At 37.0% G+C, this 18,824-nt stretch overlaps 1 protein-coding gene across 1 annotated transcript in view; it reads right to left on the bottom strand.

Moving 5' to 3' along the window:
• The window catches only part of TEKT4 (tektin 4), a 226,062-nt gene that overhangs the window by 138,739 nt on the left and 68,499 nt on the right, over positions 1-18,824 (bottom strand). The window contains exon 3 of the mRNA XM_044089716.1: positions 5,165-5,308. Within this exon, the coding sequence (XP_043945651.1) occupies positions 5,165-5,308 (144 nt within the window). The remainder of the gene's footprint in view (positions 1-5,164; positions 5,309-18,824) is intronic.

Raw genomic sequence — 18,824 nt, 5'->3', positions numbered from 1 at the left:
GTAGCCCTCATGTGTTTGACTGTATTTCTGAAAAGTATACACTAGACAGGAGGGGTCCCAGGACTGAGCCATGGGGGACAGCAGTTGTTACCAGCTTACAGTCCAACAGGGAAACCACAATTCTTACCTTGTGGGATCTATCTGTGCCCCAGTTGACAATCCATCAGATGACATACGTGTTTATGCACATGTTGTTGATTTTGTGGATACGACATGTGTGTGGGATGTTGGAAAAGGACTTTCAAGGTCTATGTAGGCTGTGTGTAGCTCATGTCATTGATGTATGTCCTGGGTGATTGCCTTGAAAACTGTCTAGCAGGTTTAGTAACCATGACCTGCCCCTGACCAAACCAAAATGGGCAGGGTTGGGTGTTTGTTGGCTCCCAATAGCTCTGTTTATGAGTTCCATAATGATGGACTCCATGGCCTTGCATATCAGGCTTATTAGGCTTATAAGACAATAGTTCCCATGGTCTGTTGTGCACCAACACTTGTGGAGTGTGCCAAATGTTGCTGTAACCCATTCAACAGCTTCATATCCTGTACAGAGGGTGAGTCTCAACAGACTGTTCAGGTGCAGGGTCTGTTTGTTTCAGAGTTCACATATGACACAGCCAGGGAAACCATGTCATCCCACAGATGCCGTGTTTTCAGGTTTGGATAGAGCTGTTTAACTATTGTATATGTGATTTCTGGGTTTTCACAATCTCCAGGTATGTTAATGGGCCCTTTTGTCAGTGAGAAGGGGGTAAATATGTATAAACCTGTCTGACAAGATGTAGGCAATGTCAGTCATGTACATGTATTCATTTACACTTTGCACTGACTCAGAACATATATGAGTTTACATTGATATTTATGACATAGCGAAAGAAAGCTTCATGGTTCTCTATGGACTCTTTGGCAATATTTTTGCCAGAACATGGCTTGGATGATGTTAGGATTTTTATTGACCTTTGGATTTTCACTTTCTATGAACAACTTAAGTACTTGTAGTACATGGTTTGATTATGACAGGGGTCCAATATATTATATGGGTCTGTTTTCATATCACTGTGTGCGCAAGGCAGGATTGGTAAATAGTGACAAGTGTCTGGAGTAAGAACTGCAACTGCCAGATATGTGTGGCCCTCTGCTGTACTCAGACATGGCCTAAGTGTGTAAGCATGCCCAGTATGACCTTTCAGTATGTTGTTGACTGATATTTGCTTTGTTTGTTTAAGTGTGTGAGCATGCCCAGTATGACCTTTCAGTATGTTGCTGACTGAAATTTGCTAAATTTGTTTAAGTGTGTGAGCATGCCCACTATGGGCATATATACTATATGTGTGTGAAAAATCAAGTTGTTTTTTACTTCAGGGCTCACCTTTGTGTTGTACATCGACAGGACGCACGCTGTGCCTGCAGGGCTTCCATGAGTCAATTTGCATAGACTTATCAACATTTCTACATACAGGGGGGACAGCTATTATTTGTACATTTCTACCCATGGGTGGCACACCTGATTGTTACTGTGGGTGTACATAGGATGAAAGGTACACCTGACACTTATACACATTTGCTAGGCCTGCACTGCTATGTCAGGTACTCCATTTCAGTCTGTACTGATGCCTATCGTACTGGCTTGAGGCATACCACTGCACTACAGACCTTAGCTTCCAATAACACGCATATTAGTTTGTGACTTCATAGCCTACCCAACCCACATCATACTGCCTGGCCTGCTGTTATCTGTCTGCATAGGTCTGGGGGGAGGTTACTCATATGCCTGTTCAGAGGGCATGATACAGCATTTGTTTGTCTTTGCGTTTACCTACAATTGTCCTGCTGGCTGTGACTGTTAGGTATGTGACCCCCCCACACTGGTATGTGTGAGTGACTTAAGTTGTATCTGTGCCAGTGAAATGCTGTCATGGCTTAGTGGTTCAGTACTGTGACTATAGTGCACAGTATCCTAAGTTCGAGCCCTGTCACTGCTTTTTATTTTCCTGCTGGGCAGACCTGACTGGTTAAGGAACAGTAAAGCAGGTGTGAGCATGTTTACCTGACTTTGCTCGACTTTGCCCAATGTTGCTCAACATTGCCCAGCATTGCACTGGTTAGTGGTTACCGAGGTGCATAGCTACGAGCAATTGGATTTTAATATGCTCAATACTGGTAAAATGTGCTTAGCAGTGCTTTATATTGCTTAAAATAGGGCACTCATGCCTCAGGTGGTGCTGCAGGGCTGCCTATGTCGGGTGCACATAGTACACTCCCTATACATGTTTGAAAACAGGTAGTGTCAAGTTTGACATTCCTTTTACTGTATGTGTGAGTCAGAGAGAGGTGTCATTTCCAGGGTTCCTACTAAGTCAGTGTATGTGCTAAGCGTTGCCTCTTTGCCAAGGCCAGGGCATACTGCGCACACCTCCTTCTGCCTACTGGGGCAGGCTCAGGTTGTTCTTCCTCTGAGTCACGCTGTGCCTGTGCAGGCCTTGGCAATGGTGGGGGGCTGTTCCTGCTGCAGCTGTTTCCGCAGGATCATATTGTGTAGCATGGCACATACCATAACAATTTGGGTACATGTAGTTGGTGAGTACTGCAAGGATCCACCAGATGTGTCCAGGCACCGGAACCGTGACTTGAGCATCCCAAACACACGCTCAATTATGTTTCTTGTTTGTGCATGTGCCTCATTATGGAGTTCTTGTTCAGGTGTGTGTGCATTTCTGATGGGTGTCATCAGTCACGGCTCCAGTGCGTATCCAGCATCCCCCACTAGGTGACCATCAGGGATGTCCCCATTGGCAAATCTCTGGTACAGCTGCATCAGATGCCAGATGTGGGAATCGTGATAGCTTTCAGGGCAGCCAGCACACACATTCATTATTATGCCCTGGGCATCACACACGACCTGGCAGTTGATGGAGGGGAAGCCCTTGCGGTTGATGTAGACCCTACCCCGCTCACCGGGTGGTGCTTTGATGCATATGTGCATGCAGTCTATTGCACACACTACCTCAGTGTATTCTGCTATTTGGTGGAAAAGACGCATATTGCTGGCCAATGCCTCACGGAAATTTAGGAAATATACGTGGTCACCAACGTGTGCTGACATGGCATCCAGGAACCGGTGGAGTACCCTGGATGCTGATGCCTGTGAAATCCCCATCATATCACCAGTTGGTCTCTGGAACATACCTGTAGCTAGTATTCATATGCCAACACATACCTTGGTATCCACTGGGATGGGTTCCCCTCTGTTGGTTCTGTGTGTGAGGTGTGGCTGGCACAGCTCAACAATTTGATGCAGGAGGTCTCTGTCCACCCTACAGCGCTCCACTATCTCCAGCTCATGTAGCCCCTGGTAGGTTACCCTGGGTCTGCACACTCTTCTCCATCTCCTCACTGTTGGTTGCTCAGCAGCATTCATAACATCACCACCCTCAGCACCTTGCACATGTTGGCTTATGATAGCAAGAGCAGCCCCTAACATTTTGTCTGACTTAAGCTTTTTAAGCTTTCCCTCTTTGTATACTGCTGTGTTGCAGAGTTCTTGGGAAAAAACAGGGGGGAATGCTGTTTGCAGAGTTTAAAGTGCTGGACTGGGCTGGTCTAGTCTGCTGCCTGTGTAATTGGCTGATTCTGATATATTTCACCTGACAGCTCTGCTAGTTCTCCTTGGTTAACTTCCTGCTACTGCTTTTCCTTCCTTTTCCCTTTCTGTTTCTGCCTGGGGCAGCGCCACGCAAACACGCGCACACACTGTGTGCATGTTTGCAAGAAATTTCTGAACTTTTAACAGTGTGCACCTTTGGTTTTAGGTTTTCAAACAGGACAACTGTAGATACGCCTCTTGCAATCCTGAGTAACTCAGGGCAAACACAAGCCACTGTGCTCCAATTAGGTTACAGTCTTTCTGACATATCCCCTCATGATGTCACCTATATTCTACTCTACTACTCACCTACTCCTACACTTACACTCTTGGGACATGGCTTACATGCTGGGGAAAATTGGGATTCACTATCCTTATAATCATTTGCATAGGATTGCCTACTAATGCATGGTTACATCTCTCACAATGAGCTTCCCCCCCTTAGCAACCACTACTCAGTGGCCATGTTGTCTTCTGCCTGCCATTCACCTGCATGGCAGGATAAGCTTTTTAGTGAAAATGCCTATTTTGGGCTATTTTCAAATAATTTTTTTGTTTTTTAAAGTGCCGCACGTTTATGCGGTGCTGCGCTTTGCTTAAACATCGTAGATCGGGGGGTGTTACATTTTAATAATTTTAAACATTTTTAAATGCCAATGGCCTTATATTTGCCCATTGGCATGCTTCTTCAACTGTATGCATCCTTTATTTGGAGCTGTCATAGCTCCGTTTAGCTATTTGCAGAATGGTACTTCGTTACCAATGGAGTACATTTCTGCAGATAACACTAATCTTCCACGGACAGGTTAGTGTTTCCTGGATTGCAAATTTACCTAATTTGCATAGCTTTCAGCAGCAAATGAGGTAATTTGCATACAATGACGCTGTCCGTGCAAGAGTAGCTTTAGCAGCTCTCGTGCACGCCCCTGCCGGCTGTACCTGGATGGCATGGCATTCATATTGCCGCCGTGAGCTCCTACACTCTTCTTGCACTCCATGCAAGCTTTCGTAAATCTGGCGTCTGGTTTATTTTAATTGTATTTATTTATTTAAGTTTCTTAACTAAGCTAGTGCACATGATGGTCAGCACAAAAACTGTTATGCACAATTGTTCAGTTTTGTAAGAATATGTTATTTACAAATGACTGTACAGTATTCATGAAAAGCTGGGGGGCAGAGAAGAAATATAGAGGGATATATTCCCCCACAGAGAAAAATGAACTGCCACTACTATGAAATAACAGAAAAGTAAGTTTTGAGAAAGAGGTACTAGGTTTTCCATCATGACACATGTTTATCACCAAATGGAAAATAGGAAAGTTTCCTATAATCCAGCTAAATTTGTCTTGGTCAGTATAAACACATCTCATAACCCCAAGTTAGCCTTAAAAAGGCCACACACTCACTGAGATATATGCAGTCAAAAAAGTGCAACAAACAGCTAAGAAGGTATACCAATAAAATAAACACATTTATACAAAAATGTAAATGCATTATTGTTTAATATATTTAATCATAGCTTACTTGTCTTCAAATTTAGCTGAGCTGAGATGGTATTGTACATCAGTGCTCTGATTGTTGTATTTGCCACACTTAACATCAGTGTTGTATGCTTCAAATTTATCAGACCAGTCCATCTCCAGGTTCTGCTTACATTCTCTGTTTGATCTGAAAGAAATACCAACATGGTACATCATAGCTATATAATATAACAATGTTCCTCTGTGATCAGTTGACCTAGTATACTTTAGTTCATTTAATGCATTTTGGTAATCTAATATGTCCAACTGGGCAGGAAACCTAAAGCAGAGACCAGAGAGAAAAACTCCAAAAGAAACAAAAACTTACATAATGACTGTGTGACATGTAGGGATAGATTCTTATGACCCAGCCAGTTCAGTACTGAGTAGGGTAAAAGTGCTATGGAAATGGCAGCAATGGTGAGAGTGATGACAGCAATGGCAGCTAACAGGAAGCAGCCAGTGCTAACTTGCCCACCTTAGAGGAGGGAGGCAGCCTAGTCTGCTGCTGTGCTAACCACAGACAGGATAGGCATTGCAGCATAAATGACCAGAATGAATTCCTTAACTTGTCAACCAGTGTGTCAGCACTGTAGCCAGGGTTCAGGCTCACACTGGGCTGGTACAGTAGTCCCAGTTCAATAGCATATGTATTAGGGCCATTTGTGCAGTGAGTTAGGCCCAGTTTTGGAAGAAAGCCTGTGCCTGCTTGGATGGCAGCCAAACAACAGTCAGCTATTACCTCCCAGCTTAGTTATTACAAAAGTGTAGGAACCAAAAGATAAATCTCCAGTCAAGATTAGGATCACGCAATGGGGTGATCTGGAGTGCTGCACAATGGGGTGATCTACAGTACAGTGTTTAATCCAATATGATAAATAAATGGGATACAGAGACTGAAAACGAGAAGATATGATAGTTAGAAGGCATAGGGAAAAAATGATGGAAGACATTCACTACTTTATTAATTGTTATAACCAAGAAATATAATATATTTTAGTTATCCACAAACCTACTCTCTCTGTACTAAAATCGTCTAGCAGCAAAACATATATGTTCATGTGTTGCTTTTCAAAAGAAGAAAATCACTAGCTCCACAGTCCGATACTAAGGCACAGCAACCAACTCCGAAAAAAAAGGGATTTCCAGGACACAGCCACCAAGTCTGAAAGAGTCATTTGTTATACCACAATCCTATAATTTATCCCATGAAATAAACATTTGTTCAAAATCCTTTGAGGAGATAAATATGCCTGATAATAAAATTTAATCTGAATTACTGTAATCCTTATATAATTGATAAAGTGTGATATAATGGATCACCTTCTCCAGCCCATCTCATTATAATAAAAGTACATATTATGGGTGCAGTTTACTGGCCATACATGGTACACAATAATGATTACGTCATAAAAACCTTTATAAAATGGAAACATACTTATGTATCCTTTATTATTGGAAATTTATTTTTGATGATTCATAAAATTATTAGAGATTCTTTTCTCTTCACCAGGATAGATAGTTTACAATTAATAATTTCATAAAATAAAATATTTAATGCAAATTTAGAATTGAGTTCTAAAGTCATCCTCAGTTTTATCATAAAATTATGCAGAAGATGTTAATTTGATTTGTCTATAGATAAGTATTCTGCTTCAACTGGGGTAAAGATAATTTACTTAACAAACTCTGATGAAATGTGATTGGCACTTTGACAAGTACAATTAAAAATCTTGTACTTAATATACGAGAGTAACAGTTTATAATAACACATCAAAAATTGTTTCTTGTTCTCAAAAAATTATAAAAATCTTCCTTACAGTTAGATATCAATAATAGAAAATAAAATTTAATGACAGATAAAGAATTTCAAAGTTAACGTGTCACCTAACATGAGCTACCATGTAACACTCTAAATCCAATAAAGTTAAAAAAAAATAGGTATACGTACGTGTGTGTGTGTGTGTGTGTGTGTGTGTGTGTGTGTGTGTGTGTGTGTGTGTATATATATATATATATATATATATATATATATATATATATATATATATATATATATATATATATATACGTATATGTACATACATATATATATATATATATATATATATATATATATATATATGTGTGTGGATATATACATTTATGTGTGTGTGTGTGTGTGTGTGTGTGTGTGTGTGTGTGTGTATATATATATATATATATATATATATATATATACATATATATATATATATATATATATATATATGTATATATATATATATATATATATATATATATATGTGTGTGTGTGTGTGTGTATATATATATATATATATATATATATATATATATATATATATATATATATATATATATATGGGTCTACTTCATTTGCTCGAAAGACTAGTTGACCTAAACCCATTTGATCAAAATTTCATTTGATCAAAAACCAGTATTCAAGGCAAATAACAGGGATTTGTCCCCCTCCCCGATGTTGTGCGACTGAGTTGGTATATATATATATATATATATATATATATATATATATATATATATATATATATATATATATATATATATATATATATATATATATATATATAGTTAAGGGGGGTGTGGGGGGCGCAGTAAAATCTGTATTTTTGGTGTTATTTTTTTCTTTTAAAGGAAACTAGGTGGGGGGCTGTGCCCCCCACACCCCCCAACTATATATACCAACTCCAGGGTCGCACGACATTGGGGAGGGGGACAAATCCCAGTTTTATGCCTTGAATACTGGTTTTTGATCAAATGAAATTTCGATCAAATGAGTTTAGGTCAAATGGTCTTTTGATCAAATGAAGTAGACCCATATATATATATATATATATATATATATATATATATATACATATATATATATATATATATATATATATATATGGGTCTACTTTGTTTTGTTGTTTCTCATTTCACTGAATTTCATTTCACCCCGACCACTTTGCTGAAAACTCAAATTACTGAAAACTCATTTCACTGAACTGGAGTTAGTATACATGACACTGTGTAGAGTACTGTAAGGCAAGTAAAAGGTATATGCCCTTTTTCCCACTGTAATGCAAACCTGGAGTTAGAATATATAGTTAGGTGGGGGTGTGGGGTGCACAACCCACCCTACATTGGGGGTGTGGGTGGCATAGCCCCCACTTAGTTTGAGTACATATTGTCTTCTGGAGAGAGTTAAGTCATTGGTGTTGCAACTATGCATGTCTATTGTTTAAAATGTATTGTTTTGAAGTTTTTGGTAAAATACAATATAAAACAACAAGGTGGGGGCTATGCACCCCCACACAGCCCCATTCTAAAATCCTGGACTTTCTAATCTGGTTGGATCTTGTGTGGCTCCTTTGTGGACAAATCTGAGTAGCTCCCTTTTTGTTGCTTTTTTTGATCGGGTGGAGCAAAAGGAAAGAGTAAGATTTGTATAGCTGATCTTGTATAAAACGGTATCTTTTATCTTCTCTTTATCACTATCTTTAGCCACCTGCCCTTTGTGACAAATTTGCAGACAGGCAGAGAAACAGGCAGTTCTCTGATTGCTTTCGGACCAGCACAATCAGGCAAGGCCTCAGGGTAATTGTTGACCACAATCTCTGTGGAATTTACCCTGTTAGTTGATTTTTTCCCTCAGACCTTTCTTATGGGATCACAGCCTCTCGATAAATTGATCTGAGAGCTGGAGATCCTTACAAATTACTGCTGATTCTTTTACTCTGTATGACATTTAAAATCACATATGACATGGACTCATCTGCATCCAGGAAAAAAGAGCACTGAGATGGCTGAAACCTTACACACACAGCAGTGAAAGTTTTTTCACCTCCTTCTCCATATTTTCTAGATGTGTCTTTATTTTAGACCAAAAAAGCAACAGCCTTTGAGGTTGGGAATTCATGCAAATTATTTCAATGTTCCTAGCGTAGTTAGTCTTGCATGCTGGCATATGACAATGCCTGATACCCCATTCTAGCCAAATCATCTGTGGTATTATAAACAAAGTACATCATGAGGTTAGTTGTCTGAGAAACAGCTGGACGGAGGCCACAAGTTTATCTTGGTAGGATCACTTAGTAACTATCTAGTGATTTGTGCATTTCATTAGATATGTCCTGTTGGAAAGATACCATGCATACTAGGTAGCTTAGCAACATTAAGGAACAAAAGGTAAACAAATAAACTCATTTCCTTAAGCAGTCAATCCCTTTGGACTCCTTTTCTGATGGAAGAAACACAGAGCTCTCAGGAGCTGAAACCTTCTTGAGGACAGCTGCAGAAACTAGAGTATCTGATTTAGGAGTTTCTGACCAGAAATTCCACTCCTTACGATAGAAATACATTTCTGCTACGCTGAGTTTTTTTGTTTAATCATATATCATACCAAACATTATAATGACAAGTTGCATTACTAAAACAAGCTAGTGCTTTGCTGAATTCCTAAGTAAGCACAAACTCACATTCCAAAAGAGTATATGCATATGCATGATTTGGATATCATCTGGCACACCAGTGGAAAAATTTGATTGCAATGTCATACTGTTATTGGAAATTGAAATCTTCTTCTCCAACAGCAGGCCTGTGGTGAATTTTGTGCAGGTTTTTTAGCTGTTTAGACAGTACCGATAAAGCAATATCTTTCTGCAGGTATCACAATGCTGTAGAGTAAATGTTGATCTTTTTTGCTCTGAAACTCTTTAACGTCTCCCAAACTGAAATTTATTTTTTGAACTTTTCACTAAATTTTTTCTTGAATTTCATTTATCTCAGTTTCCTTACATCCTCATTCCCTCCAATGGAGCTCTTTTGAGTTTGTACTTTAAATCCCAATGGGCATGGCCTGAGTCTTTAAAGAAATGAAGAAACCACCTCTCAGTTCAAACAAATGTTCATCCCTCTAACCATAAGTGTTACTAGAAAACATTAAATAGCAAACTATTCAGCATAAAGTAACCTTTACAGTAGTTTTATTCATTCAATTCTAAGCTTTAAACTGGATTTTATAAGCTGCAACAATCACAGTAAATATGGATTTTGTAATGTTGAATAAACAACTTATATCTCAGTAATCATGTAATCAGCACATATACTGGCAGCACCATTTTTTTTCATACAGCTGTGACCATTAATATGAGACTAAGAAGTTCTAGCTGTGCCACTTGATTGTTGAGATATTTAGAGAAATATGAAAATTATTATTATACAATAAATAGTATACAAATAATATTAACTGTTTTTATGTGCACTAAAGTCAATGTATAGGCTGGAAGATGTAATCTTCTTATATCTTGCATGTTGCCTGGTTTTGAAATTAATAATGCAAATACGAACAAGCCATAGTTAATGCCTCGAGGCATCAGTCGGACGTAACTGCAGAAATGCCTTAAGCTACAATGAGTTTTTTATTACTGAAAAACTAACACAACTGTGCTATCAAGATGAGAAGCACCAGGATAATCTAAGAAGAAATGCAGTTTATTATGGTTAAGTGCTTTCATCTGTATACAAGTTGAACCAGACTTTATCAGAATCTGTTAAAAATAGCACCAAGTTCTCTATTTAAAGCACTTCAAATAATAATATAAGGCTGATCTCTTTTCTTAAAGATACATACAAATTTAAAAATTTTAACAAAATATGTATACATATTCAGTTACTCGAGTGTAAATAACTATAAAAATACAGGTGTATATAAAAAACTCAACTGAATTACATTAAAATGAATTGTGATGATAAAACATTTTATAATGAAAGAAAATACATGCATTAAAAAATGTTTTCTTACAACAATGACACAATGATATTTTAAAACAGTTACCTCTTCAAACATTAACCAGGGCTAACCCTCCTTAGCTTTTGAAACCAAACTAGATCAAACACCTTGCTTTTATTTTGCAACTTGGCTGCCCACAGCCTCAAATCACTCACAATAGAGACTGCATTATTAATGCCAATGTGGTACTACAGCAATGGGAAACAACTTGGTATTTCAGTCATCTTAAAACATTTTTGAATTGCATCTTTTTAATGTGGTCAGGAGATGAAATAGTTTTAACAGATTTTTTGCATATTTACAATCTATCACTTCCTTTTAAAACTGGTATACAATATATTTCAAGACTAAAATTAATTATTTGAATGTAATATTGTATAAAGACATTGAAAACGGTATTCTGTTCCTCATTATGCAGAAAACCAACTTATTCCAATGCCTTCCTAGATTTTTCTAGTAACCACTCTACATGATGGAAAAAGAACATAATAAAAGGAGGAAGTATTAGGTTATAAAAGCTGGTGAGTGAAGACTAAGTGTTCTTGCAAGAGCTTGCTAAAATGAAACAAATGTTTATTGCAAGGGATTATAAACCCAAACTCATAGAACAGGCATCTATGGAAATAGTGGAATAAAGGAATAAAGACTTCCTCCCTTTATTAAGTAACAACTGACTGAAGTTAGTATAAGGACACTAAATCAGAACAATAATAATTTTTCTAACACAATGGTTGTTCTAAGTATGCATACTGGGCCAAATTCTATACTAACATAAATTATTAAAAAAAATGGAAGAATACAGTCATAACAGATGCCAACACTAAGATCTTAGGAACAAGCCCTAGATTTGTATATAAGAGAGGCAGAAGTTTGAAGGGGATCTTTGAAAAGAAGAAAGAACAGACTTTAATGGCTCTCAATGGGGGGAGGGATGTCAAAGTGTGGTGCATGTAAATATTATAAATATATTTATGAAGGCTCATATGTAATTGCAGCCAACCACCCATGGGCAATATCCTGCCCTGAAGCATGTAACTGTAAGAGTAAAGCCATCCTATGATGCCTTTTATGTGAGTAAAACAGAGAGGCAGTTGAGCCAAAGGATATATGAGCATTAGAATGATAAAAAAACGAAAGTTATTAGCAATGCACTTTATAAACATTCCACTCGATGTGACAATTTTAAAAGTTTTTTTTTTATTATAGATAAAGTTGATATTTCTCCTGGTGGAGGGGTTGGGAAAACATATTAGAATACAAGGAACTAAGATGGCAGCTACTACTGAATGCAGCCGATCCTCCTGGCATTAATGATGCAGTCTCTATTGCCAATGTGTTGAGGTTACAGGCAGATAAGTTGTAAAATAAAAGCAAGATGTATTTTTATTATTTACACCCATGAAAACATATATTCATATTTTGTTAAAGTTTTTAAATATGTATGTCTCTTTTAAGAAAGAGAAGTCAACTAATTATCTGAATTGCTTTAAACAGAGCACTTGATACTGTTTTTAACAAATTCTGATGAAGTCTGATTCACCTTGTGTATAGATGAAAGCGCTTAATCATAATAAAACATATTTCTTCTTGAATTATCCTGGTACATCTCATCTTGTCTTGTTCTATTTTTTGGTTTCTGGTTAACATGCCATTTTTAGTTCTTTATTATTCCCAAGCTTTCTTTTTTTTTTTTTTTTTAATATGAAGTTCATATTCCAAGTTACTCCTGTTTTATGCTCAAATTATATTTCAGAATTAAAGGTAGAGGTCTATTTCCATCTTAATGTCACATTTGTTAATTACTTCATTACTTTATTATGAAGTAGTCAATTACGGAATCTTCATTTTAGTGACAAAAATATACCTTCTGTTGCTGTGAAAATTATTATTCCTATTTAATATTATTATTTGGTATTTCTCTTCAACTTTAATACTTCTAGTCTGTTTCTATTTATCCTATAATCTAAAGATACTCTTGTCTTCTTCCTCTTTTTAAAAATCTGTATAATTTCTATAAAGGCCAGTTCTGGCATTCAGATATTATTCCTGTCCAAATATGTATTGATCAAGTCCATATTATTATTTGATGATATCACACACACTATCTTTATGTCTTCTGTCTACTTCAAGATCCATCATCTTAACTGTTACTGGAAAAGATGCAAAGACTTTATTAAGAAGTAAAAGCCCCAGTGCTAGTCTTTGAGGGACTCCTGTTTCCCCTTCAAAACAACTACCCAAAAGGATTAGTCTTTGTGACCTATTATCCAGTCATCACCATTCAATCAACCTTATATCATTTCATCTGAAGAACAACTAAACTGTGAATAATGCCATTATGTAGCAACATATCAAAACTTTTGTCGATGTCAAATGCTAACTGCCATTACGGAAAGACCCATATCTAATAGAAGCTGACTGTCTCATACAAATATGACATGCCATTTAGACTAGATCATTTATGAAATCATATAGTGATAAATCCAACAAAGGTGTATACATTTTGCCTTGTTTGAGTAATGAAATCAGGCATTCACAAAGCACTTGCTAGTAACTGACATAAGGCTGATTGTCTATAATTTTAACCAGATCTACTACCCAGATGGATAGGAACCACAATGGATAGCTTCCACTCACTTGCAACTGTACTTTTTTGAAATAAAGAATTAGATTGTGTTAGTAAAGCATTTGTTTTAAGGTCTATTTAACTGTATTAATGATGCCAGAATAAGTATCAAATCCCATGCTAGAGGACTTGTTAACCTTAATTAGTGACTGGACAATTATTGTTTCACATTTTCAACTAGTCTTCTAAGGCAATTTCCATCAAGGCAATGAGAATATTTTATGACCAACAGCTTTATATCTTTCTGCTGACTTAATTTAATGTAACACAACACATTTCTAGTAACTTGGACCATCCTTGGTGCTACAGCCAGTACATAAATCCTGACAGTTAATACCATTAACACAGTCACTGGATTACTGTAGATTAAGACTTTTGTAATTACAGAAAACAATTCTAAAGGTTATTTTAAGAACAACTGGAATAGTAAAGTATACCACCTATCTACCCATGGTATGAGTTAGCTAGTAGTTGTAAAGCTTCAAGGTTTGTTAAAAAATTACAAATATTCATAAAGACCAAGTAAAAGGTATTTGCATCTCTCACGTGGGAAAGGAGTTTGATTATGCAAATTGTTTATTTATGGAATCAGTAAAGTCAGCCTCACAGTGAGATCTAGTGAACCAATTAAATCAATTTATCTAAGAGGAGGTGAAGTCACCTAAGATAAATATTAACGCATTCCCTACTTGACTGAGAAGTTACTCTAGAAAGAGAATGTTTGGCATGTTCATTCCTAATTATCAGTAACAGATAATAAGTCTGATTATAGGAAAGTTGATAATATTGTGAATATCAATACCCAGGTTTCAGTGCCAGGGGTTAGAAGAGACTAACTGGGAGATGATAAACTTGTGTAGGAATACTTCCAGTCTGCCTACCTCCAGTTTTTACACACTGGTAATATTAACACTTATCATAAGTTAGTAAAGTAATATGTGAGCATCTCAAGATTCAGTTTTGGCCATAGTTTTATACAGGTTTAAATACGCTAAGGTCTTCACTCAGTTTTTTTATTTTTTAGTAAGTACTATTTTTTTGCTTATATTTGTAGTGTTTAATTAATAAACTTTGATAGCTTAATCAAATTAATCTCTTCCAAGCCATGCTGTAATACATATTCTATTGTACAAAGAAAATAGATCAAAATAATGGAAACAGTTGCTCTGAGAATAGCTTAACACTATCATAACTAAGGTTCAGTACGTCTGCCGCAATGAAAAAGATGTCATCAGCTAGTTCTTCCCAGTTAGTTATGGCTTTCAAACTACTGTAAGCAGTATTTGTGAAGTCAATAATTAAAGCACCTGGCTTTATGTACTCAAAAAAAAAGTTACTGCCTAATTTGTTTATTTATTGGTGTTTGTTTACTGGAAAAGACTGACTGAGCAGTGACCTTTTTCAGCATAGGCTCAAGGAGAAAAGTTCCATTATACAGGCATCATGGACATCACTTACATAGTTTCATCATTTACAGTCAATTTCATTCATGAGCAACAGTTCAATTATTCAAACATCCTTGATATAAGTTACATAATTTACAAAAGAGTTTTGATTATAAATAACAGCTACATTGGTTGTATACAAAACATTTTTTTACATACAGGGAAGTATATCCAGTGCAATATCATTAGTATGCATAGATGGTCAGGTTTTACCTAAGAATATTTGTTACCATAAAGACTTGCTCAAAATCTAGGACACAGGAAGATAAGATAAAGAGTTAGAGCAGCCTAAAGCAAGGAAGGAGCAGAGAAGGCACAAGGAAGATAAAGGAGATGAGATGATATAGGAGGGTATAGTTGTGATAACTGTACTTATTCTTATTAAGTCACTTTATTTCATGTCTTATGTTGGGTTAATCTGTCATCAGTGCCATTACATCTATTATATATATATATATATATATATATATATATATATATATGTGTGTGTGTGTGTGTGTGTGTGTGTGTGTGTGTGTGTGTGTATGTCTATTGATCTATGTCAGATGATCGAGTTTTCAGAAACTTGAAATTCATATGGATGAGACCATACGACTGAGTTTCCAAAAACGCGAACATCAAAAAAAAAAAGAACACAAATATCTATTTTCTTTATGTTTATGCAGGGGGGCAAGCCCCCCTGCACCCACCACACCCCCTGCAAATTATATATACTAACACCAAGATCACACTACAGAAGAAAAGGGTAAAGTTCCTAATCCTCGCTATACCTCAATCTTCATTCAAAAGCTTTGAGTTTTCAAAAACTCGATCATATGGTCTCAACCATATGAATTTCGAGTTTCTGAAAACTCAATCAATAGAGATACATATATATCTGTCTATATAGATATATATACTATATATATATATATATATATATATATATATATATATATATTCCTGCATCATCAAAATATCTTAAAGAATGGGTGACTTGACACCACTAACCTGATTGAAGAAAGATCATTCTCTAGCAGGGTGTTAATGTGCAGGAAAAGTATACTGAAAAGAGTCCACCACTTCACAGCAGCATATTAAACTGCCATGAATACTGGACTATAAAAACAATCAAATTCCACTCTTTTATACTCGATAAACAGCATAAAATAAAAACAAAATTAAATTAAAAAAACAAAAAAGTAAAAAAATCATGTGTGCTTGCATGAGTGCAGGAGAGAGAGACACAAGCACACACACACACACACACACACACACACACACACACACACACACACACACACACACACACACACACAGTGCCGATTGCTGCAAGTAGTTCAAAAGGCAAGATATGCTAATGATATGCTAATATATTACTGACTGAATTTATTCCTTTGTGATTCACCAAAAATGGATTAACAGAGCAACGTAGACAGTAAAAAGGGTTAGGGGGTGTGAGAGCTGTACTTTATTTATTCATCTCATTTGATCACAACTACACATTGGAAGATGGGTTCTCTCAGCAAAGTGTACGTAAATGTGTGTGTGTGTGTGTGTGTGTGTGTGTGTGTGTGTGTGTGTGTGTGTGTGTGTGTGTGTGTGTGTGTGTATGTGTGTGTTTCTATGTATGTGTTTATGTGCATCAGTACATGTTTCTATGTATGTGTGTATGTGTATCAGTCTATGTTTCTGAATATATATGTGTGTGTGTGTGTGTGTGTGTGTGTGTGTGTGTGTGTGTGTGTGTGTGTGTGTGTGTGTTTCTGTGTATATGTTTGTGCTTATGTCAGTTTATCTATGATTCTAAATGTGTGTTTTGTGTGTGTTTGTTTGAAAGTTAGTGTGTAGACATTAAAAACTTATATTACTTACATTTTGGGTGTAGAATAATTCCTCCAGAGACAATTGCATATACCATGGCAAGTTTGAAACATTAGGCAAAGGAACTATTTTATATCAGAAATATAAAAAAAATTATAGTTGTATATAAAAAAGCAATCTGTCATATAACCTATTCTCTCAGCACAATGATGCCCTGAAGGGTGTGTGTTATTGTAGAAATAATGCCCTTCCAGGGGTTGAGAGGCCCTCCACTTGCTGTGTCAGACCTCGGAACACCCCTGAGTGTGCGTTATTCCCACAATAGCACACACCCTCTCTGGCATTATTGCTTGCTTATTCTCTTCCAATATCTGTCCAAAGCAATCCAAATATTACATATCTATCTGAGTGACATTCTTTTTTTTTTATCCAGTCTCATTTGATATTATTCACAATTTAAATATTGACTCAAACATAAGATTTGATGACTGTTTCAGTTTGCATAGAGTTTTGTGAATTCTTGTGTTGCTATAAATAGAAAAAGACTGTGATTTCTTCACCTTTGTTCACTTCTTTACTATCATTCATCCTGTAATGATAATTTCTCTTACTCCTTTCACAACAAATCCCCTTACTCTACCATAAATCATTCATTTTCCATTTTTCCATCTTTGCATTTCTAAGTGTAACAGTTTGTTCAATGTAAACCAAATGAAAATATGTCACTCATAGAAATGACATTTGATTTAACACAGGCAAATCTTGGCCCTCATATGGAGTAATGAACCATTACAAAAAATCCAGTCAGGCAAACCCAAATATTACTATATCTGCTGCAGTCACCTCCCAGAAAAAAAATCTCCTGTGCACATATGCTCAACAACGTCCTGAAATGCACAGGGTCATGCATTAATTTTACTTTGTCCTTAGGTGTCTTGCATGTATTAGAACTCATCAGTACTCAGATGCCATTCACCATCCATACACTGTCTCAGGAATCTGTCAGCATGAGGACAGTTTAAAGTCTGTCTAATAACCAATTAACCTAGTCTAGTGCAGAAAGAAGAACCTGCAAGCTTGGCCTGCTGCCATACTTCTCAACTGTCCAGATTTCTGCAGAATGTCCATATTTTTGTCTCGTATAATTGATCTGTTCATAGGTTTAGGTTCATAGGTTCATAGGTTCATACTAGGCTATCTGCCCTAGGGCATTTATAAGCCTAGCCAAAGTGTGTATGGCTTTCGCCACCCATATTAAATTAATTTTGCTATGCCTTTTTTCAAGGTTAGTATACTGTGCCTCTGTCTAACAGTGACACAGAAGTGATACCCAGGGTAAACCTACGATCTCCCATCCACTCATCAAGATTCCTCTTGAAGAGAGTCAATGAGGGACTCTGCCTAACCTGGACTGGGATTTTATTCCAGAGTGAAAGGAGCCTCTGGGTTATGAATCTCTCCCTCCAGCATGTCCTATTTATTTCAGTGCTGAGGTTCAAGTCCCTCGAGCACATAGCTCGATGGGATTTGGATTTTCTGAGGTGCAGCATGTCCATTAATTCCGGGTTGGACATGGCTTTATACGTCAGGCACAGATCGCCTCTGAGCAGGCGGTATGCCACTGAGTAGAGCTGGAGTTTCTTTAACCGGGCAGCATACGGCATCTGTTTGAGCCCCTTGATCCTCTTGGTGAGGTACTTTTGGGGTCTTTCCAGTTGCTGCAGGTGTCTGGTAAGGTACATCCCAAAAGGGGCATTGTACTCAATTATGGGCCTGATGAGGGATGAGTAAAGAGGCACGATGACCTCCCCTGATCTAGATGTGAATCATTTCATGATTAGGTGGGCTATATAAAATGTTTTTCTAACCACTTTGGCCACGTGGTTGTCAAATGACAGATTGCTATCAACTTGGGTCCCCAGGTTCCTAATTACTTCTTCTGTACTTAATGGATTACCACCTATGTGGTAATTTGTGGGCACTTTGTTTTTGCCAAAGG

Source organism: Protopterus annectens, chromosome 12.part0, assembly GCF_019279795.1.
Source record: "Protopterus annectens isolate FY-2018-M chromosome 12.part0, PAN1.0, whole genome shotgun sequence".
Taxonomy (NCBI): Eukaryota; Metazoa; Chordata; order Ceratodontiformes; family Protopteridae; genus Protopterus; species Protopterus annectens.
This window is presented reverse-complemented; position numbering and strand designations above follow the sequence as displayed.